The sequence below is a fragment of the Zonotrichia albicollis genome, chromosome 14 (assembly GCF_047830755.1).
Source record: "Zonotrichia albicollis isolate bZonAlb1 chromosome 14, bZonAlb1.hap1, whole genome shotgun sequence".
Taxonomy (NCBI): domain Eukaryota; kingdom Metazoa; phylum Chordata; class Aves; order Passeriformes; family Passerellidae; genus Zonotrichia; species Zonotrichia albicollis.
In genome coordinates this window covers 11,397,219-11,421,273 of record NC_133832.1, presented here as the reverse complement: position 1 = coordinate 11,421,273, position 24,055 = coordinate 11,397,219, and the positions used below count along the sequence as shown (strand labels likewise).

General features: G+C 42.0%; 1 protein-coding gene across 3 annotated transcripts in view; it reads left to right on the top strand.

The window, feature by feature from the left end:
* Positions 1-280: 280 nt before the first annotated feature.
* The window catches only part of GRIA3 (glutamate ionotropic receptor AMPA type subunit 3), a 144,310-nt gene continuing 120,535 nt past the window's right edge, over positions 281-24,055 (top strand). The window contains exons 1-2 of one of the 3 annotated variants that reach the window (XR_012582546.1): positions 281-955; positions 1,802-1,960. Coding sequence is in view for 2 of the 3 variants with exons in the window: in XM_005484445.3 (XP_005484502.1) it covers positions 865-955; positions 1,802-1,960 (250 nt within the window). In the remaining variant the exon portion in view is untranslated. The remainder of the gene's footprint in view (positions 956-1,801; positions 1,961-24,055) is intronic. The other 2 variants (XM_005484445.3, XM_005484446.3) reach the window with 2 other exon arrangements.

Genomic DNA, 24,055 nt, shown 5'->3' with positions numbered 1-24,055 from the left:
TTCCAGCCCTCCCTCGGCAGTCCCTGCGCTCACGTCGGTCCCCAGCCCGCTCCCTCAGGAGGGGCCCAGCGGCACCCGCCTGTCCCAGCCATCACCAGGCCTCCCGCCCCCGGCCCCGAGCCGCCTCTGCTGCCTCCCGGCCCGCAAGTTCTGGGGCGCCCGCACCGCCCACCGGGCACGGGCACCGGCACGGGCAGGGCACGGGCAGGACGCGGGCACCTCCCCAGCACCCCGGCCTCCTCTGCCGGCCCCGGCTCGGCTCGGCTCGGCTCCCCGCCCCTCCTTCCTTTCCCCGCTCCCTCCCCCGCCCGCCCACAGGCGCACGCACCGCACTCTCTCACATACACACACACACATCGAGCCGATGCAGCTTTAAAGGGGCAGCTGCAGCCCGGGGGCCGCCCCACGTGAGGCCGGTGCGCTCCCGCCGACCGCAGCCCCGAGCGCTGAGCCGCGGCCGGAGCCGCCGGGGCTGGGCGGGCGGGCCGAGCGGAGCGGAGCGGCTGCCAGTCCGCCTCACGCCAAGTTTGATCGATAACCCCCTCCCGGCCCGGGCGGAGCAGCCTCGGCGGCTCCGCTACCCACCATCTTTGGGGGAAGTCCCTGCGTTGGGGGGGGCTGCTGGCGACGGGGGAGAAAGGCAATCTCGCAGCCAATGAGCCCTGCTAGACTGGGGTGAAGACGAGAGCAGAGGGATTTGGGGAAGGAAAGAATAAAAAAAAAGAGACGAAAGGAGGGGGACCATCCTCCCCACCACCTCCGCCAGCATCGCCACCACCGTTGACACCGCTCCGAGTCTCCAGTTGCGCCCATGCCTATGCCGCCAGTTTCGGTTTAGGGGCTGAACCGCAGGGGCTGAAGAAAATGGGGCAGAGCGCGCCCCGGACCCTCCTGCTGCTGCTGGCGGGGCTGCTGGGGGAGGCTCTGGCGGGGTTCCCCAACACCATCAGTATAGGTAAGCGGCACCGCGACCCGCGCCTTCCCCGCCAGCCGGGGGGAAGTTGTGAGGAGGGGAGCGGGGGGCGAGCCCGGGCGCAGCGGGGAAGGAGCCAGCCCTGCTCCGCTTCGTTCCCCTTTCTGGGGGCGAGAGGCAGCGGCGGTGCCCGGGCTGCGCCGGCGGGCGGCTGCGAGCGGCGCCGGGCTGCCCGCACCCCTGCGAGCGGCGGGGATCGGGTCCGCGCGCTGCGGAACCATGCCCTGGAGCAGCGCATCCCGTGGAGCACATAATGTGAGAGAGTCGTGGCGTGAATCTGTAGCGACGTGCCCGAAAGCCGGGGCCGAGCGAGCCGTGAGGCTCAGGGCAGCGAGTGCAGCGGGGGCTGTTCCCTGCCGTCCCTCAGAGCATCATTTCCCTCGGCCGCGCTATCGCTCCAGCAGACCGTGAAACCGCACGTTTGCCACGCCGCGCATCCGTGTCCCCGCACATAACTACAGCGGCGATATTTCGGTAGTCTGGACAGGATTTAGGTGCCACGGTTCCCCAAGTTAGACTTTTAAATCTCTGTGCGGGCATCCGTGTAAAAGTGGCCTGGTTTCAAGGTGCACCTGCAGCTCCAAGCGACTCTCATTGCTCAGGGGGCACCTGGATGTGGTGTGTGGCTTTAAAAGCCCAACTTTGGACTTGGAATATGTATTTCATGTAGGTGCTCTGTCAGAGTTATGTGCTCACGTTCAGGCTGTTCCTGTTCGTTCTCTCCTGCAGTGTGCAGCAGGCAAATATAACTTATTGCCATTGTTTCTCCTCAAAATTTATTCTGAAATACCTTTTTCCTTTTTTCCATTTTTTTTTCTCCTCACCTAGGTGGACTTTTCATGAGGAACACTGTTCAGGAGCACAGTGCATTTCGATTTGCTGTGCAGCTATACAACACAAACCAAAATACCACAGAAAAGCCCTTCCATTTGAACTATCACGTAGATCACTTGGACTCTTCCAACAGTTTTTCAGTGACAAATGCTTGTAAGTAAATACCTGGTTTTAAAAAATATATTAATTTGTTATCTATCCTGCATTCAGTTCCTTCCTGGTAGCCTAGAGTTCTTTGTCATACAGTACAGTGCAACAAATGTGTGTAGTGACTGCAGGTTTAGTAGATTTGCAGCATTATATGGAATATCTTAGGAAAAGTTCTCTTACCACCTCATCCCCTTAGTTTTGTGTTTCCGGAAAACAACCATGTTGTTGATATAGCAGTGCTGTGTAGCTGCAGTCAGTGAATTGCTGGTGAAGTAAGATCCCTTTCCTGTTGAGGCTACAACCAAGCTGTGTGAAAAGGCATAATTTGCAAATAATATACTATGTAGGGAAAAACCAGAAACCCCTGTTTAGGAGTGACCTTGAGAGGGAGAAGGCTAGAGGGGCTTACTTGCCTCATCTGCCTTGAAATACTGAGTTGTTTTCTTACAGTGAGAGTCCTGTGAAAAGCTGAGGAGACTGTAAACTGACACATACATGTTAGAGCTGAGGGGAGAGAAAATGGAATAAGAACACTTGGCGTTAGGAGAAATAGCTCTGCATTAACAGTGCACACATACAATTTGAGCTTTTATTAACAGAAGATGCAAAATAGAACTTTGAGTATTGCTAATGTGGTGTTAAGATGCAAAATCTCTTTCAGAAAGACTTGTGCGTGTTCTGCATTTTAAAAAGCATTCCTTTACCAATAGTAGTTCCTGGATATTTGTTTTACTGATGTATCCAAATTTGATTCTATACAAGTTTTATTGTAAATTATTAAAAATGAAAGGAGTCCTCTTCCAAGGTAGCTAATGCACTTTGCACTGGGGAGATATGTGTCTGCATATGATCTAATGGACTGCTGAATGCAATGTACTAACTTCACATAATGAACAGGTTACTTCTCACAGTTTGCAGGTTTATACTCACAGTGTAAAATGGTCAAAGAGGAAGCATTGTACTGATATAATGAAGCACTGGAGTACAGAAAAATAGTAACTTCTGCTTTAAAACAATTATATGTTTTTAATAACTTATTTATTTTTTTTATTTGCAGGAGATAGGATAGTTCTTACATTTCTGTCCCACTGTATATTCTGAGAAAGTTCATGGTTAAAAAATATACAGTAAGGAAATATTTGGACAAATTTTGGATTGATATTCTAACATATCCCCCATGTGACTGCTTCTTGGTAGTGCAGTGTTACACTCTCCAAAGGACTTTGAAGTAGAACCTTTAAAACTTTTGCAGGGGGGTTAATTATGTAACATACAGTAAAAATACTTGGTAAAGTGGGAAAAAATGGTACATAAAATCGTGTCTCTACTTTGCATCTTATTTTACTAATCCTATCCAGCTTCAACAGCTCTTACAACAAACATCAGACTATTAATCCTTAATCAGTGTAATCCCTTCAAGAGGCTGCATCTCAAGCACAGTTTCCTAAATATCAATTATATGGATTTAAACTAAATACGTTGAATTGCTTGGGTGATTAATTATTAATTGTTTTTTAAAAGTTGTTACCAGCTCTTCTCCCACCAACAGAAGTGATCCACGCACTTGTTCAGTATATTCAATCAGTGTTCTACTCATCTTCTGATATCTAATGGTTTTTGTCAATGCTTATTAAAAGCTGTGGCAATTTTAGTAAAGTGGGATGGTTTTCTGTAGTACAGAGCTGCTTGTTCCAACACCCATATTACCAGTATAGTAAAATTGGGAAAACGTAAATCTCTGGAGAATCTGTAGACCAAAGAAGATGTACCTACAGTAACCTATTTAAGAACAGAAGATGTGAAAAAAGAAACAGATGAAAGAAAGTGAAAAGGTGACCTTGTCTGTACTGTGTCAACCATCTCATAATACTGTTGATAAGAAAAGAATACGGCGAGTCCAAGTCACCAGTCATAAGCTTCAGCAGGTCAAAATACAAAAAACCCCATCAGAACAGTTACTCTTTTAAATTTGGTACCAATTTTCTCTGAAAATCAGAACACTTATGTGTATCAGTGCATTAGGATGAATTAATAGCTCCTCACACTACCTGACCAAAATTCCAGCCTTTAACCATATCCTCATTTCCTATGGGAGTGGCAGATAATTTCAGTGTGCTGCCATATCCATGAAGGAATTTTTTCTACAACATTTTTACCTCACTGGGAGATAAGCATATATTGTCTCCAGTGCTGTCACACAGCCGTTTGGTCAATATTGCAATTGGCAGGGTTCCATGGGAGAGAAACCTGCAATGACTCTGCCTTCACTGGGGGGGAGGCTGAGGCTGAATTTGTGGTGGGATAGGTACAGGAGCTGAGAGGAAATTGAAGGAAACAGCGTGTGTAGCCTGAGCCTAGTGCCTGTACTAGTCAGTATCCATAAAATAATACTTTTCATTCTCTTTTGCATTGATTTGTATGATAATGACTGTAGTAAGTGTTCCTGTGTGCAGGGATTGAGGGGGCTCTGCTCAGAAAGACTTAGGCTCTTACTGTGCAGCTGCACATCCCGTTTGATGCAATCTGGTGCATTCCAGAGGAGGAAAAAAACCTCTTCTGAAGTATTCTCATGAGCCTGAGAAAAATAGCCCACCTCTGCTACCGCTGATTTGGCAATATCCCAACCTGGGAACAAACTTGTTTAGAAGCAGAAGAAAATTCCTGCCCTAAGCCCCTCCCTCTCATTTCTTTTTCAGTTAAATGATGCATAATCTGATTTATGTACATGTATTCCCTGCTTCGCTGCTAGCACCAAGCCTCTCTCTGTATATTTAATTTACACACATTCATACAGTATTTATCCACTCTGTATTTATCTGCCCACTTATTTACTTAGCTGTATGATATCTTAACAGAGAACAAATGCAAACACAGATGAAAATTCCAGTGTATTTAAAGGTGAATTGAAGTTTATCAGTTGGCTCCAGGGAAATTATTACATTTCTTAAAATATGCAGCTTTTTGCTATCAGTAGAAACAGAAAGCAAGCTGACTTGACCTGTGAATTTATAAAATCAAAATCAGGTTAAATTTTCTTTAAAAATGCTCATGTAGGGAGTGAGCTAGCTTTTTCAGAACAATATGAATATGATAACTCAAATATATAAATTTGTCACTGAAGCAATATCTCCCATGCATTGCTCATAATCTGATGAAGGATGTTGGTGTTAATGCTGAATTGTGTGTATAGTTCTGTAGATCACATTCCCTGGAAATAGCCCACGTCTGTCGTTCTGCTCTGCACTTGTAGTGCACTATACTAACACTGCTCCAGCCTCTGCAGTGTCAGCTCATTAGCACACAGATCTCATATTCCCTCTCTGCACTGTCATTGCAAAAAATTGCTGTTGTACACCTTTACAGCCAACAAATGTGCTCTTGCCTTATGTACAATTTTCAAGAAATATTTAGAAAAGTAAACTAAACCTTATGTATAGTCTCTCTTGAATTTCTCAAAGCATTTTTTAGTGAAAAGCATAGTTTTCTTTAAAATCTGTTGATCATGTAATGACAGTGGTGGGATGTGTGCAGATGAAAAGGGGCTGTGATTGTAGAATCTAATTAATCTACAGATAGATTCCATCTCTCAGCTAAATCTAACCTATCAGCTGCAAATTCTTGTCCCATTAATTTTTCTCAGTTTTTTTTCTATCTATCTTCTAAATCCAGAAAGCTTCTTGTATTTTACCAAATATAGATATGTAGTGGTTTTTTTTTTTTTTTCATGAGCATTCATTTTTCAAGAGACAAAAAAAAGAGGGAGGATGCAAAGACACGCTAACCTTTGGCTGCTAAAATCTTGTAGGTGGTTGTATCGGCACTTTCTTCAAGGGGTCTGATCTCAGACTTATAAAAATTTACTTTAGCGTCCTTGCAGTCTTTGTGTTTAATCCTAAAAATTCAGCTTGGAAGATTTTAATGGGAAAAGTGCATGTTCATTGTTGTGAGAGTGTTGCAGAAAATGATAGCTCAGGAGTAGCACAGGCAGTTTGTGCAGTTTCACTGAGCTGCTCCCTGTCCCAGGCACAGGTGTGGGGGTGTGTGAGCTCGCTCGCACCCTCGCTCGCACTCGCGCGCACGTGCACAGGCCCACGTTCTCTTTAGGTGCTGTTCAGCATTTCTTTTTGCCAGTGGGCAGATAATTTGCTTCCCTTGCATCTGTGTGCTCTTTGGCCAGCTGGCAAAGGACACTGATGCTGCAAGTGGTCAGCTCCCTTCTGCCAAAAGCATAAGCATGTGTTGCTGAAAGCATTGCCAAGTTTGGGCTGGGTACTGCTGGTTCTGCGGGAGCAGCGAGCACAGGGGAGATGCCTGAACTCTCCCAATATGGAATATACTCTGGTTTCTCCAGTGTTCTGTGGTAAAACTCCTGGAAATGTGCTTTCTACATAACTTTACTCATTACAGACCACTGAAAATGCCATTCATGCTGCAAAATGCACTCAAGTATCGTGTGTAACTGCTGTATGACCACGAAGAGCAGCTGGCTTCAGTTTAGGGGTCAGAGCTTTTGCATTATTGGGTCTAGGTTGAAACATGAAAGGTGTCTTCCAGCTAAGGTTTGTTTCCACTTCATGGCAGATCAGATGATTTGTCATTAAACTTAATGTGATCTCAGTCTTAGCAGAAGGAACCATACCACTTTCAAACTATGTTTTATTATTTCTTAAATTAATTTCAGAATAAGCTTACTCTCCTCTGCTGTGTACATTACAGTGATGTACTGTTTAGATGTTAGGGTGCTATTTAACTCACACAGTGGAGATGGAAAAAATACCTTACATGGATGGACACTTTTTTGAGAAACTCTGAGTTCACCACATGAATAAAGAGTAAAGCATGGTAAAGAGTGCCATTTACTTGTTTAGTTTTGGAAAGATTTTGTGCAGATACAGCTATGAAGTTGTTCCCTTTTCCTGTATAGCACTGGGCCTGGACGACCCATGGGGCTATTAGGGCGGGTTGAAGAGGTACTGATTAACTGCACCTTCCCATGAAATGTACAACAGCTGGAGTTTATCTCTGGGAGGAAATGGAGATGCCATGATGGGAAACTAGCCTGTGACAGAAGCTTTTAACAACCACAAAAAAAGCCCCACAGTTTTGTTGAAGGCTGATTCGGGAGCTTGTCCAAGAGCTGCAGAAAACAGTGGGTTTCTTTCCTCTGGGTTCACTGTGTTCAGTGTCTGGGAGGTGGGAGGCCATCCTACTGCCAGTGTAGGACTGTTATGCAAGAAGGTGTGAAATGAGAGCTGATGTATTTTCAGTGTTTCTTTATTGTCACAAACCATCGATTTAACATTTTCCATTTAAAGTACATATTTTACCATTACCAGTTTTAGAATGCTAATTTTGATTTAGTTCGGCATCCTTAAAATGTTTTAGAATATGTTATTTTTGAACCATCAACACTGTTTTCATCATTCATTACAAACCCAGCCAACCCATATAAATGAAAACCTGTGTTCATTTATTGTGAGAAAGGTGCTGTGTGAATTGGTTTTTGGCATTTAAGTTACAACCTGAGAGCAGTACTTTCTGTGCTGCTGGAGAGCAGAGATCACTGGAAGGCCATCACCCCTTTTCTAAGGAAATTCATAAGGCAGCCTAAAAACTCTGTACCTATTGTCAGGAGGTTTGCTATGTGAAGGCTTGTACTTCCACTGGAACAACGTGGTGATCTAAAGCCAAAAATTTAGAAATGATTGATGTAGATAAAACCACTGTCTGTGAAGCTGTGATGATCACTGCAGTGAAGCAATTTCCAAATTTCACCCATGGAGATTCTTTTCTTCTAAATATGTATGCATTACATTTCCTGTCAGAGCCAGAGGCTCCCCTCTGTTGTATCACCTGCTTTATATTATTGTTGATCTTCAGAATATCAGATGCCTTTGAAACGTCAAATTTGAAATAATCTTTGAGTTTTCATGTGCAGCCATCTGATGGAGACTCCAGGGTAGACACTCCTGCCCTGCTGCTTGTAGCCATTGCAGCTGGGCACCAATAACTGCCACACAGCCTCACAGGGCACCCTCCAGCCTGACTCTGTTGGGAAGTTTGGAGACATTTCTACATCAGCAGATATAGAATGCAGAGTTCATTTTATTAGTGCGCAGCAATGTGTGAACTACTCAAAGGCAGTGAGTACCCTTTCAGCTGGTCTCACAAAGATGTGTTAGTGGTGATACTATTGCATATGCACAGAGCAAGAGAGAAACAGGTGATGGGGTTTCTGTGTAGAGAGAAAGAGTGAACTAGGAACGAGTTATGTCAGAATCCACTGAGCAGTCATTCCTGCATATCCTTGCCTTTGTGTCTGAGGCTCTGGATCTATTTTATCATCTTAGCTGTTTCTAAAATAGCAAGTGGCAATGTGCAGCCCTGACACAAACACCACACAGGAGGCACAGAAGCCTTTAATGCGTGAGGATCAATCTGCAGAGACACAGTGCTGTGGATAACTTGCCCAGGCACTTGTAGAAAGGGTGAATTGCTTTCCTGGAATGGATAATGGTGCAGGTGAGCACTCTTCTGCTGGAATGGAGTGACCTATCTGGTCACTTGTATGTCATTATTTTGCTTGACTGTTTGGATGTTTCAGATATGCTGAAAGTTTTTTTGCTTGTTTTGTTTCAAGTGCAATTTACGTGTTTGCTTTCAGTCCACTTGTAACTTAAGTGATTGGCTTTGAATGCTTGGTCCTGCCCTTGTGTTGGGCGGATATTTGCTGGAGCTTGTTCAAATATAATGTTTGAAATTCTGGTCAAGAATTTAAAAAATATGTAGGGCTGTATGGGTGCTTCAATAGCTTGAGAGTTTTTTAGTAAAAGGACTGTCTTTAAAATTATATGCAGCTGTCTGGGTAAGAGATAGCTAGTGTCTGATGGTGTATAGTCTGTGCATAGTCACTTATTTTGTGTATACTTCATTATTTTCACACATCTTTCTCCTGAGCTGATGTGTGGAATTGTGCTTGCTGATTTCACCATGGGGAATTTTGTCACATGCAAACACCAAGCATTTGGGCCTGGTCTATCTGGTAAAGGGACTGAACTTGGGAGGTGGTGGAATCCTCTGGAGGCTCATAGCATGATTTGGAGTAAGTTGGATTGTCCTTTAATGGCACGGTTTTGCTCTCTCTTATACAAAGGTAGTAAAATTTCCCTCTGTCTCAGAGGTACTGCAAGGCTGTTTCCAGTAAAAAACTTGGAGAGCTTAGGCTAACAGAACCTTCTTTGATTTATTGATCACTTCTTCCGCTTCCGAAAAAAAGACAAACCCAAAACCAAAAAACAACCAACAAAACAAGAAAAAAAACAAGGAGGAAAAAAAAATCCCCAGCAAAATCCAGCCTACTTTTGATCCTGTTGAAAGATGAATTGAAATTGGCAATTACAAATTTGCTGTCCTTGCTGTAAGAAGATGTTCATTCCCACTGATGGACCTGGGAGAACTTGTGTCACAGCCATACAGCGAGCCAATCTATCACTTGGCTAAGGAGGAGCTTTCAGCTCTTTACCTGAAATAAGCAAAGCTGTTGGAGAGAAAAAATATTTGATACTGAAAAGTTTTTTGCCTGCTATGCCCTTTGGGTCTTTATAATAGGTCTGGTCCATACTGCAGCACAGCAAATGCCCAATTCTTGCCTACCTGGCCCCCCACACTGTTTATTTCAGTGATGGAGAAAGACCTGTCTTTACCAGAAGTGCTGCTGTCTGTTGATTTCTCCCAGTGAGGTGTGCTGTAATCAGTATCTCACAGCTTCTAGCTTTGCCAAGAGATGTGCAGCAGTGCGTTCAGGGGTTGCTGCCTCCCATGATTTCTTTGTCTCATTTCCATTTCAGAGATCTTATTCTGATTTGGGTGCTGCAGCCCACTTAGTGAACATGGATCAGGTCTTGTGGATCACAGGGTTGCTGTATCATGACACACATCTTGATGTGTCTTTATACTCAGCTGTGCATGCTAAATTCCCTAAAGCTTTTTGGTGATTATCATTGTTGTAATTTGTGTTTTTCTGCTTAAGGGGAGCTGCAAAGGGGAAGATGGCCTGGGGAGAAGTAGTAATAGGAAAGTTTTTTCAAGTGATGAACTTTTTGTAGCCTTCCTGCAGGAGAGCATGGTGAAACACTGTTTTTTTACCAGTTACAGAGGTTTTGTCTTCTTAGACTTTACATCTTGTGTCACCAAGTTTGAATTCTAATGTAGTCTGCTGGTCAGAAAACTCAAGTTCATGTGTTCTTTTTTTCCCAGCAGTTAGATGAGAGCTAATTAGTGTCTATTGATTTGCAAAGGACTGACCCCAACTCTAACCCTGGATTGACTCAAAACTGTTAGGGGGATTCTAAATTATCTAGCAAGTTTAATGTACTCACCCATCTTCCTCTGAAGTGTTTGTGCAGTGGTCAAGTAGCATCTCCAGAGTGGCTTCACTACTGTTGTGGAATATGTGAAAAGCACTTGAACATAAGGAAGTGCTGAATGAGCAAACATTCTGCATAATACCTACTATCCAACTCTGAATTTCTTTTTTAAAACATTGCTTTTTGTGCCTATTTGCTTATGACTTCTTGATGAATAGAAAATGGGCTAAAGAGAAAAAAGGTACATGATCATAATGTGCCAGCTAATCCTATTTCTTTCCTATTTCAGCCATGTCAGCAGAGTGATTCTCATGACTAATGATAGTTTTTATATATTTATGTTGAATGCCTCGGCCAGCTCAGACCTACTTCCTCTATAGAACCATTATCCCACTGTTCTGTGCATCCCAGAAACTAATTGTATATCCCAGAATATCTTGATTGAAATGATGGGAGCTGTGTGACTTGCTAATCTTTCATTTCAGATGTAGTTCCAAAAAGGTTTTAAAGATTTAGATTGAGATCAACCAGAAAATGGGAGAATTAAAAATAAAAGCTTTTTTAAATAGTTTCAGACCTAAAAAAATTACTCAGCTTCAATTGAAGTCTAGTGTTTTGTTTTGGAAATTATTATTTCTGTTTTGTGCATTTTTTTCCCGGTTGAAACAATTTGGTGAAGCTTATCCAAGTTAGCAAGATGTTTCTGTGGGCATGAATCTGCTTTTTTCATATAAAAGCACCTCTTCTTCCAATTTTTATAACAACATATATTATGGATGTGAATATAAAATTGTATATGATTTGGAGGAAATCCTGCTTTTTTTCAGGGTATATAGTACAAACTGTTTGTGATGGATTTTATGGATAGATGACTTTTGTCAGTCAAAGTATGTATAGCATGTCTTTCCACCCCATCTACAGGCAATTTACTTTGTTACCTGGAGAGGCAATGAGATAAACCCAAAATTTATCAAAATGAGACCAGTTAACCCTCCTGAAGTTTTCCACCGCTCCAGTTTGGCGCTGCAGGTGCAGAAGCTGCTCTAGAGCATGGATCGGTGTAGCTTTCTACATGCAGAGGGCAGTAAATGTTGAGAAGATTTCTACAACTGCAGTGTCCTGTTTCAAAGGTGTGTGTTCATATGTGTCAGGTGTGCTTTACTGACAATTATTTTTGTTCTATATAACATAAAAAGAAATTGCAAGTGGTGATACTTAGTAATGCATATCTGCAGTGACCACTGGGACCTAGTGTTTAGTGCTTTATTGTTCTACCCTCAAAAAAAAAAAAAAAGCCTTTGTATTCCATTAGAATAAGTAGGGGCAGTGTCAATGTGGGTGCACAGTTGGTGTTAATTGGGAGTGGGGCTGAGCCCCATCCCCAGTGGGCACAGCTGTGAGCAGCAGGTGAGCAGCACTGACACAACGAGCCATGGAGTGCCCAGGGACACTGACCAACCACCAAAGGGAGCAGAGGGCACAGGTGCAGGGCATCAACAGGAGGGGATAAAAGGTTGGGCTGAAGAACAAGCAGGGCAGATGCTTGCAGCCTTCTGAAGTGAGCTGGTGTTGCTCTGTGTGGGCAGGTGCCTGAAGCCTTCTGCTGTGGTAAGGTGTTCCTCTGGTGAATGCTTAAAGCCTTCTGAAATCGTGTACTGACACTCTGTGTGTTGTGGCTGTCTCAGCTGTGACAGTCAAGATACATGCTGAGGTCTTCTTCTGATGTGATTTACACCAGGGTGGATTTGGAGTAGCTCTGTGAAATCAGTAAAGGCTAAAAGCAGAGTGGTCCCTCCTGGGGTGTTCCTGGCTCTGAGTAGGGACTGTGGGTCCAGGACAGCCAATGGATTCTTCAGGGGGCATCCTGAACATCTTAATCAATAGCACACCCTGAACATCTTAATCAATAGCACACCTTCCTCCAGGGCTGTGCAGGTTGTTCAGACCCTTGACTTCAGCAGCTGAATACACCCTTGTGTTGCATTGCATGTCGTTTCCTTCTGGAACTTTGGGAAATTTAGCAAAATGATCACGTTCAGCAGTAGTAAGTGTCCCCTTATAAATGATGCTGGATATCTCAGAAGTATCTGTAATAGACTCTGTAGAGCAGAATCTGCCAAGGAAAGATTTCATTTTTCGGTTGAAACAAAATAGTGTAAATCAAATGGTCTCCAGTGGAAAGTGCTGACCCTGCTTTTAGCAGAAGTCACTTATTCCATCTCTACTTTCAGATTTCCTCTTTTTTCCTCTCTTTCCCAACTACAGGTAGATTTTTTGTGGCTGTGAAGCTTCACTACTTTATTCTGCATCAGTTTATGTATTTTGTATTTCTTTTATGAATAGGGGCTGTGTGACATTAAAGACCATAGACTCTTCTGTGAAATTTAACTCCTTGTGTCTCTTAGGTGCTTGCAAGAATAGTGACGGTCTTGACTGAAAAAACATTGCACCTTTTTCTGAGTCTTTCTGTAGCTAATTCAAGAACAGGTGTCTGGTAGAACAGGGTCTTTTGACAGAAGCATAAAGCTAGCATTTGAATTTATTTTCATGTGTAAAAACACACTGTTGTTTTTCATAAATGGGGAACCTGTTGTGGGTAGTGATGCTAACTCCTGCATCCTGGTCAGGTTCCAGCTTGGATCAGTATCAACATAAATCAGTTATTCTCCTGAAAGCTTTATTTAGATAAATTATCTGCACTTCCTGTCTTAAATTCTTATTGTGTTGTTCTGCAGTGCTAGCCCCTGTTTCACATAAGATGCTTTTGAGATTTGAGGCAATCTCTGCATACGCTGGAGGATACAATTTGATATTAAAGCATATTTTCCTTGCGGGCTTTTCTTCAAAGATTCTGTGCTTCCTTGGTACTGTCTGGAGATTCTCTGTGTTAATAAGAATTGTTTTGTTAATTGATTCCAGAATCTGCTGCACTGGAATAGTCTGCCTTAGTCAGGATCTCCACATGAATTTTAAAATGGCATCTTTCTGGACAAAATTCTACTTTTTACTATGTTGTCTCTAAAACTGATTATATCAGCCCAGTCTATTTCTTTTATATGCTGGGTTGATTTCAGTTTATGGCAAAATGCTCTATAGGGGGATTAAAATCAAAATTATTTGTGTTTTCAAGAAGCCTGGGTAAAGCTATGTATGAGATATGAATCATTTCAGTTTCTCAGAGGTTCAGCTCTGTGACTGAATGTGTGTGGAGTACACTTGAAAAAGTATCTGAAAACCCCAAAAACAGGAGACCTTCTGCAAAATGGGTGTGAGAAGGGCAAAAGTAGCATGACAGTCTCCCCAGCTATCCTGGCTGCCTCATTCCCGGATGAAAGCAGCTGTAGAAGTGTAGAGCATTAAGATCAAACCTCCTGGATAATCAGGACTGTGACTTTGTTCTGCGTGACAGAGAAGGGCCTGCGGTTCCTGCTGCTGCTGCTGCCTTTTCCACTGAGCCTGCCAGCAAAAGGATCAATTAGTGCCAACTGCAGGAGTGCAGCTCCCTTACAGAGGCCTGTGTCCACTGAGAACTGTTCATTTAAGCTCTCATTATGAACTTCAGGTTAATAACAGTGCATGCTGCTACCTCATAATTTACCTGAAACTGAGAGACTATTTTACCAGTTTAGCCATCCTCCTACCTAGTTCATGTGCTTTTTTGCAACTGAGTCCAGCTTTAAATCTCCAGGAGAAGTGGATCGTGTTGTGCTGTGATGATTACAGTTACAGTGTGTGGAGATTTATTGGCAATATAGAATAAAAAGTAGTAACTTTAAAATATTGATGATCAAAGATGTGCAGCTTGGTAAATTTACCCATTCTTAAAAGCTGGCTTTTCTTTATGAATGCCCTACAGACAATTTTACTTTAACAATAAAATCAAGGCTTTCATTTTAAAACAGCCACAACCTTAATTTTTTAATAAGAAATTAATTAATTTCTCAGAGGGGTGGAGTTTGTGAGGTTCCCCTGTTTGTCCACTGGTGAGTGTTCTCTTTTCAGAGAAGTTGGTGCTATTAATGATTTTGCTGTTGGTGGTTATGCTGAAAACATCCCACTGCAATGCTGCTTTAGTGTGGCTGGGTGTGCTGATTGTCATTAAACTAGCAATAAGCTTGTAAATTGGATAATGCTACAAGTTGAAGATTATTTTAATTGCCAGGATTTAAATTTTCCAAGCAACAGGCTTTAAGGCTGAAAAGTGATTTTTGGATGTAGATGGAACAATGTGACTTTTGAAGCTTGGTGCAGCAGCAGTTTGATTACCTGGGTAATTAAACAGATCAACACACACAGATGTGCTGTTGCTTCCTGCTCAGGCTGTGTTCAGAGGGCTTGGGTACTTCTGCAGAGCTCATCTGATGGATTTTCTTTGGAGCATTGCACTCCATGTGAAGGAGCTGAGGTGATGGCCTTGGCTCCCATTCGTGATATCTGCAGAGAAGAATTGCTGCAGTCTAGTGGTGTATTGAGCTCTCTGCAGTGGTGGCTCGTGGCACCACAAATCCTGTCTGGAAGCCAAGGAGTGCCAACCCCTAGGTTCTTGGGAGAACTGATCTTTCCTCTGTTTTCCCTAGAGCACACACCAGGCATCTTGTAATTCTTACAGTGAAATAGGGTAGAAAACCTGTAAGAATTCCTGGTGGTTAGGAGGTTTTCCTGCAGGAGATATGTGCCTCAGCCCAGGGCTGGTGACCCACCAAGTGCAGGGTCACATTCTAGGCAGCAGTGGTGTTGCAGTACCTTGCTCACAGCCCTGCAAGGCTCCAGGGAGAGACTCACTCCAACCACAGCAGCTGGATCCTTTTCACTTCAGGGCTTTAGAAGCTTTCTTTGGGATCTCTACTCCACAGGGATGTGGTTTTTCCCTTTAGTCAGCTGTCTTTATTCCTTTTTCTATGTTTTCTGTTCTTGCTTTGCTTTTATAGATAGGAGCATAATTTAAAAAATTTAAAAAAAGGAGCTATTTCACTTTCCAGAGACAGTGAACAGGACTGTGAATGGCGCCTTCTGTTCCCCGTCTGCCTGGGTTCACCTCGCGCCCGTCAGCCCTGGCATTAGTCTCACTCACATGGAGCTGTTGGGTTTGTTTTCTCTCAATAACTCTTGAGAGTGGGCAAGGTTGACACTGAAGTAGTTAAAAACCCCAAACTTGGTCACATTTCCTTTTAAGTGACGTTGGTGTAAGTCACCACCCAGGCTGGGTTTGCTCAGATCACTGGAGCTTTCTGTGAATCCAGTTTGATTTTGAGGTGTTTACCAGTCCTTGAGATCATGCGAATTTCCTGCAAAGCTAGAACTGCTGAAGCACTGGAGGGGTGCTGGAGCTTTCAGTGGGACCTGGATGTAAGTACAGTAACTGTGTGAATGAAAAACCAACAGTAAAATTCATCAGCATTTCTTTAGTTTCTTGAAGGCTGCCATGCCTTCTGCACTGATATGAGACTTCTGCAGCTCCCAGTGATGAACCCCCTGAAACAAATGACTGAGATTAGTATTATTTATAGATAACCACAGAGATCATTCATCCTTCTCAAGCTGTTTATTTTTGGGCAGCCCAGTGAAACTGATGAAATTGCCAGTTGTCTGAAATGCTGCTGCCAGTTGTTTGAATGAACGGTATTGATTATAGTTACAGGACTATTCATCTCATACTGGCACGCATACAATACATGGATTATAAAAATGTTGTCTCTGTTGACAGCTGGGTTATGAAATGATACACTGAATTATATGTCCTTGCAGGCAGTGTCTGCATTGACTTTTCTTACCCTAATTCAAAAGTATTAAAAGTTACTTGAAGGAATACAGAATGGAGCATTAGACTCTGAAAATATTTTTTTTGTACCTTTGTTAGTAACAACCAGTTAATAGTTTATTTTGAAATGAGGTGACACAGCAAAACTCAGTGAGTACTAACTGGCTTATACAATCTTCTGCTGTGTAGGTGAAGAACATTTGTTTTAATAAAAGAGTAAAGGACTTCTTGGAAGTTGCAGATAGAAAAGAGACTATTTAGGTGTACTCTGTTACCACAGTTTTCTTTCAAAATCAAAGAAACCCTTGAGACAAGCCCTGTTTGCAAGGCACTAGTAGTCTTCTGGGTTCAGAGCAAATACCTTAATCTTTCTCATTTTTTTATTTTAAAAAAATGCATTGATGCAGTGATTGTGTTTGTCTACAGTTACCCTCAAAAGTTTTCCATTCTTCATTCTGTCTCTTACTTAATGGTGTGTATCCCAGTTGCCTGGGTTGTTCCATCACAGTGTCTTTTTCTGTGGGATTCGCTGGAGACAAGGTCAGCAGATGGCCTGTTGGCTGTGGAACAATCTGTTCTTCTAACTTGAATGGGTTAGAACCCCAAAAGTTGAAATAACAGCCCCTCTCACATTTTAGAGAATGTCCTCTCTCATTGATGCGTTGCAGTATCTTTGAAGGATTGATATTTTGAAAAAGTGTGATCATTAAATAAAGATTAGATAGATTTTTAAGTACTATGCTTGAAAATTTCCATTGTCTTACACTGTAGCCATGAGTGACTGAAAAGATTTAAGATTTTACATTTAACTGCTCAGAACATTTTTTAGTTTTACTCATGCTTACTTGTTTATATCTGAAATAAGCACTGCCTCCAGCTGCTGTCCTGAGAGCAGACTTTCCCTATATTTGCCTGAACTAATTGGTACAATGAGCATAATTTAGTAGTACACAGCCTGACAGAAGTAACTGTAGCATGCTAGCATGTGTTTTAAAATGTGTTTGAAATTGTAGCAAATTTATTAAATAATTGCGTTTAAAGTTTCATTAAATGCCTAAGTTCAAGTCACTCCAGCTGGAGTTGACTGACTTTCGTGCCTCATAAAAACAGGTCTGTGTCACTATGGTTCTTAAAAAGATATTTAGCAGTTCTAACTGGCAGTACAGGGTGTACAGATTTGCTATGAACTTGTGTGTTGTTTGGTTACCAAAGGGCCATGTTCTTCCACAGTGTGCATTACTTGTGATAGCTTTCAAGTGGAATATTTTTACCATAATACCAGGTTTTCCACAGCATGAACTACCAATTCCCTGAATAGAAAATTTTTTTCCTCTTGTACTTTCTTTTCCTTCATAGTCTGAGATTTTTTTTAATCTGTAAAATTTTTAATGAGAAAATAAGTGAAACTAATCTTGCTCTTCGAGTGTCTCTTGTCATTGGTTTTTCAGATCCTAGCGAGCCACTTTTTATCTGTCTGCTTCCTTTTGCTTGCCTTTCCTTTGTCAGTCTCTGCAGTGAAGTTGTTCTAATTCCACCCCTTTATTGATGATGTTTTATTCTTAAATTCTTTCTCCAAAAATTTAATCCCCTCTTATGAGACGGGATATGCTCAATCTCTATACAAGTGGATGAGTTAGCAGACTAAATATCCTCTGTGTTCACGGGAGGATAGACACCCCCATGCCCCACGCTGTCAGCAGAGAGAGATGGATTCTGTTGGTAATTTGTGTGGCGCAGTGGCTGACAAGATACAGTAGCAAGGATAAAACACTAGCGACTGCACTTGGCAAAATTTAGTGGCCTCTTCAGCTGTGAATGGGTCTGCTTAATTGTTCCCCTGCTGAAACCATGCATCAGAGCAGCACAAGCTGAGCAGTTGTGATGGCTGAACTTGCTCCTGCTGCTCATGAACCACACAGACTGTAAATGCAAACAGTAGGTGCTCCCCTTACCTCTAATTAAAGCATGGATGTGGGTTTGACTGTTCAGCTGCAGTGTCAAGTTACTCAGAAAGCCAGCTTGGGAGGTGATAAGCAGGTATTTTGACTGGATACCTTTGCCTTTCTGGCTTCCTTCGGCAGAAAGGACAGCCTGCTTGAGGGTGAAGAAATGTACAATGATGAATCTCTCCTTTTTTAATTATGGAAAACTGTGACATTTCTACAGTTCACTTTAGTGTAAAGAGGAAAATGTCCTGTGAATCCTAAGGAAAGGTGTCCTTCCCTAAGCAGAATGGTCTCATTCTTCTGTGGAGCTGCAATATGACTGCTTCTGTCTTATTTGTATTTTCAACATACAAGATCAGTTGTGGTAATAAAGATTGCCTGAGATGGTTATCTGAGTTCTTGAGAAAAGAATGGCAGAGGAAGAAATAAGGAAGGGTGATAACGTCACTTGAGAGGTTGCTTGTATAGGGCCTGTAGCTAAACCACCTTACTAAATATTCTTCAGTGTCCTTGTCCATATGGGCATTAACACCTTGTCGGAGAGCTTGGATGTTCAAAGTGAACTCCCTAATGTCCAAGCTTGCCTTTCAACAGTCTGCTCAGCTGTGTAAAACACTGAGTGGATATGTAATTCAGGCCCCAGCTTTGTTCTAGGTGAGTAGCAATATCCATTGCAAGAGGCAATCTGTGTAATCTCTGTTAGGTGTCAGTTGGGGTGAGTTGTGTTGTCTTTCAGGAGAATGAGAACATGTGGGCTTGCTTAGCTTAAACAACTGGTTATTTTTCAGATCTAGTTAATCACAAGCCCACATTCTTCACTTGAACCCTCTTTCCAGACTCATCCATTCAGGTAGCCTTTTCTAATCTTGGGTAGAGATTACATTTTTAAATTGACTATGCTGTTTTAGAGGAAGAACCCTTCCTCTTGTGTTTGACAATTCCTATTTGTAAGAACTCTTGGGGTTTATTTATATTTTTCTTTTTATTCAGACTTGGTTTTATTCTTTCTCCCTGCAGTTGTGATATGGACTAAATGTACGTCTTCTTCTTGTACAGACAATATCTGCTGATGTCAAGGACACAGATTTTAAACTTGTGTACAGCAGCATCTTTGTGTACTAGTACTGTGATCTGTGCTGTTTCTTAATAAGCAGCACCATATTATTGTTGCATTCCTGGGGAGAGTCTCACAAAGATGAGTTATTTTCCTGGGTGAGATTAATTTCTCACTTGCTCCCCCCAGTCTCCCAAAACTGGTATTCAGAAATAAATCTTTTAGGAGAAGAATTTAATTATCTTGCATTTCCCACATTGTTGGCTCTAATTAGCTGACTGTGCTGTGGATTCCAGTCCTCACTTGGGAAGTTTGAATGGACTCTGTAGATAAAACAGTTTTAGAAAGAGACTTCAGAACATGGCTTGTCAGGAGGCTACAGCTCTGTAGAGCATGATTAGTTTCACTTATTGGCTTGACCCAGCACATTTATTCTGCTTAGCTGAAGTCATGAAAAGCCTAGATACTGAATTTATTTACATTTGTTTCAACCACCCTTTTGGTAAAAGAAAATATTTTTATTGTGACATTTCCATGGTTTGCTTTATTTGCAGTAATACTCTCCTTTTTAGGTTTTTATTCAACATTAATTGTGTGACAGCAGGATATGTTTTATTTGGGAATGGGTCTGGGTGTTGGGAGAGAGGAAGAATAAGACCAAGTATGTGAAGGGAAGCAACAGTTTGGAAAAGGATCTGGAGCCAAGAGTTAAGTTGCACTTCTTTCTAAGATGTGAAATGGCTTGAAAATACTCACTTCTAGGGGACAACCTTGGTGTGTTTGCTGTCTAGAAAGATTTTTAATTACTATGTCATGGGCAGATTTCATGGAAGAGGAAGTTTTTTTCTAAAGAACAGAAATGAAGTCATTTGGAACTAGTCTTTAGTCCATCTATTCATGGTTACTAAATTATCCTGTTACTGTCAGTCTCTCTTTCTATTCCTATAGCAACTCAACAAAGTAAGATGAAAGATTCAGTGTAGTTTTGTTTTGATCCCCCCAGAGTAAAGAGGAGGCTCCCAGCAGATGGCTACCACTGAATCCTTGTATGACCCAATAATTTTGATGAAATTAAATTTTACTATCAAACATAGATTAAAACAATAAAATCCCAAAGGTTCTGTGCTTAAAGAGACATGGTAAATTTATGAATTCTGTGTACTATGTGTAAAGTTATTTCCTGCTGTCCTTTCTCATAGCACCAACATGACAGTCAACCAGAGGAGAAAAAACATTTCTTCTTTTTTTTCTCTCTCATTTTTGTAAGTGGCAGCAATTGCTGACTTTTTACTGGATTGCATTTCTCTGTTTTAGTCCCATCACTTTGTCTTCCTTTTGTTTATCCAATAACAAGAAAAGAGAACTGTATGTAAAAGTATACTGCAAAATCCATACAAAAATTTGAGCAGTCCATGATTTTTCCATCTATGGAGTTCATGATTTAGTTTGTTTGTTATGATTTCTGTAGGTCTCAGGACTTCTTGAAATACTGGAATATACTGACAGTGCTTAACTGAAACTAGTGATAGCATGTGCTTGCATTTCTGGTGATGTTTTTGCAGACTTTTCATGGTTTAGTGGAAAACCATAAAGGTCAGTGGCTTGCTGTATGTCCATATGGTAACTTCAGGGTGCAGAACCATGATCCTAACCAGAAAGAGCATTACATGTGTATTTTTCTAATGAGAAAGATTAGAAACAAATCAGAATATTTTTAAATGTGTCACATTTACTTAAAGTAGATTCAACAGTGAGTTTAGCCCCAGAGGCAAAGAATAGCATAATAGAGGGACTTGAATGCCTGCTTTTCTTTTATAGGTGATATCTGTAGAACAGGAGGTAAGAAATATTGTCTGGGCTTCTTTGGGAAGCTTGGAGGAGCTGATGAATTCATCAATCCCTTTTATGCAGCTCTTCTGGAGGATTTAAATCTTCCTGTCTTCAACTTATTAAATTATTATGAGAAAGTCATTCTATTGTTATCAAATTCATTTTTCTTATGCAAGTTTCTGTGCTATTTTTGTTATAGAAAGGTATTGTCTCACTGATAACATTGCCAGTGGGAAGGAGGGCTTGGACTCGCTCGTGCAAATGGAGAAAATCAGTACAAAGAAGTCTTCTGTGCCTATAGCTGACATTTCTTAGAAAATGAGGTCTCTTAAGCCTTGTGGTATAGCTCTGGAGAGACACTTCACTTACTCCATTAATCTATCTGAAAAGCTTTACTACCCGAGTTCAACAAATAAATCTGTTCAAGGCCTACAAAATTTTCAAGTCTAAAAAACAGTCTGTTGATGGGACACTTTAAAAAGCTTGAATCTGTCAGGGAGTTGGTTTGAGAATCGGAGTAAGAAAATTCAGTAGCAGCAGCCCAACATCAGCTCCTACAATGCATCAGTTTAAAATCAAATACAAGGGCACATTATCATAGCCCTTTCTGCTGTCTGCTGCTTAGGCAGTGTGGGATTACATGAGGTGCACTTGTGTGTGATGCAGAGAAAGAGAGGTGTCCTGCTTTGGAACCCTTGTGATGGGCTGCTTTTTGCTGAATGATGTGAATGCTTCTCTTGACTATTTCACAGGTTCTAACAAGAGACAAATATTTTTAATTTACTTTGAAATTGGTGGTGGAATTTTCAGGTTAAAATTCAGAATCATTCATCTGCAAAAACTGGAGGATGTTGTGTGTAACTTTTTAAAAATTAGTAAAGCAGAAATTTAATAAGTTTTTATTTGGTATGACATGGGTACATTCAAATTAAAGTAAGGCATTATTTACAATCTCTAAGTGTAGTCACATATCAGTTCCTATTCTGTTGTGCATAGCAAGCTGATTTTTTAAAAGGTTTTTTGACAGGCAGCTGAAAAATTAATCGAGTTCATTGAGTTCATGAAATGGTTCCTCCCATCACTGTGTCTGTGCCTGCTGTGAGTAAGGGCTGCCCAGCTCCTGAGCCTGCTCGTGTCACCCAGGGCTGGCAGTGCCCCTCGCCAGTCTCATCTCTCACTAGGACTCTCCCTGTCCTTAGCACAGTTTGGTTCCATGCTTGACCTTCCAGAACAGGTGGTGCTGCAGGCAAGGGATAAGCAGCAGCGAGGGCAGGCCTTCAGGGTAAAGATGGTCTTCTACAAAGAACTCATCCTGCAGCTCACTGCAGAGCTTGGGGAATGGTACAGCCCTGTGGGAAATTGCCTGAAGGCAGAGAAATTTATTGCCATCTGTCATCCAAAGTGCTGCAGTTGAGCTGTTTGGTAAATTGGATGTCAGACCTACTGTCCTAAAGATACACACTGCCCTTTTGAGACTGTTTCCCCCAACTCTGATTTGAGTGCTGCACTGTTGTGTTTCAGACACTGGTGAGACTCATCTGCTTGTTCCTTGGCTGAAAAAATGAAAAAATAAATGGGATAATGCTTAATGGTTTATCAAAGACTGATTGGGAGCTGAAGTGTCTAACTGAAGGAAGGATCCACAGTGCATTAGTAGACAAGAGACGAAGGAAGTATAGAAGTGTAATGGTGTAAATCAGACTGAATTATTTGATAACCCCTCATACAGCTCAACTGTAATGCCCCGTTGGAGGGGCCCACCACAGTGAGCACCATGGTAATTTGACCCTCAGCTCTGATTTAGTGTCTTGAGCTTCAGTCTGTCTGTCCATCAAAACACAGAAGCATGTTCTTAAATTTGTGCACAGAGCTTTGTCATGTAGGACATTAAGTAAAACCCTCTGAGCATGTAGAGCAAGGTGAACTAAGCTGTGGTTCTTCAGTTGCGTGTTCTAGAGAAAATCAAGTGGTGCCCCACACTGCCACTCCCATGATACACCCAGCATTCTGGTGAGGACTTCTGGGATCTCTTGATTCTAGAACCAAAGGGCTGCTACTTTGGCCTTGATATGAGGCAGTTAGCCTCTTGTTTGTCAGGGGAAGATGTGGGAAGAGCCCCACTTCTCTATCAGCATCACTCACACCCCTGCAGACCACAGCCTCATGCTGTTGGTAATGATTAATGAGATTGTTCCCTGCTTATGAATGTAGCAGCATCTTGTGGAGCACAGAAAATGCGTGTGCACCATGTTAACATTTCACTATGCAGGTGGCTGAGAGCAGATTTTAAACCAGTATTTAAAGCTATGACATGGTGTCCAAACCCTCTGAGATTAATAAATAATTCCAAACTAGGTCTGTCTCTCTTGGCCTCCCCTTCCCCCTCTGAAAGGGCAGCAATCGCTTAAGAATTAACATGTAGCAATGTGACTTTTCTTTCACAATCAGGCTTTTGCTGTACCATTTCCATCAATTTTGGCTTCCACATTATTCAGCTGTGCACCAGACAACTCTTTTGTTATGTGCCAATTAACCCAGCTTGATAAATAGTGATTATGCATAATTCATAAAGAAAAATATTCTTGTTGTTTCCTGTAAATAAGGCACTGGCTTAGCTGAGGGTACTGGTCTGTGAAATACTGTCAGATGTGATCATGAAGGTCCAGGAGGCTGATAGCAAGAGAAACTCTGAGGGCTAAGGCAGATAGAAATAATATCAATAAAAATAGATGGGAGGATGTTTTGTAAGAGCAGTTGGGATGTTGATGTGGTATTTCTGTAGTTTGCACTTTCAGTGTGAATAAGTCTCTCAGTTCTAATCCAGCTTTCACTGAATTCCAGGGGAACTTCTCCAGTGGTACTGCTAGGTGCTTTACAGGACCCCTAAGGAGCATCTTCAAATAATTCCCTGGCTCCTGAAGCCAGTTTTCACAGACATCCTGTTTCTGCTTCTGCATTAACAGATCTCAAGCCTCTCAGACTGATCAGCTGACAGCAGTGGAACACAAGGGGGAGAATTGCATAGCCCCATGAACTTTGAGCAGAACAGGGGAGGAGATACAGAAATATGAAATCCGGTCCACTGGTCCAAGATGTACTTACAGTGACAGTGCTTGCTGGAACACCATTGCAGAGCCTCCAGGA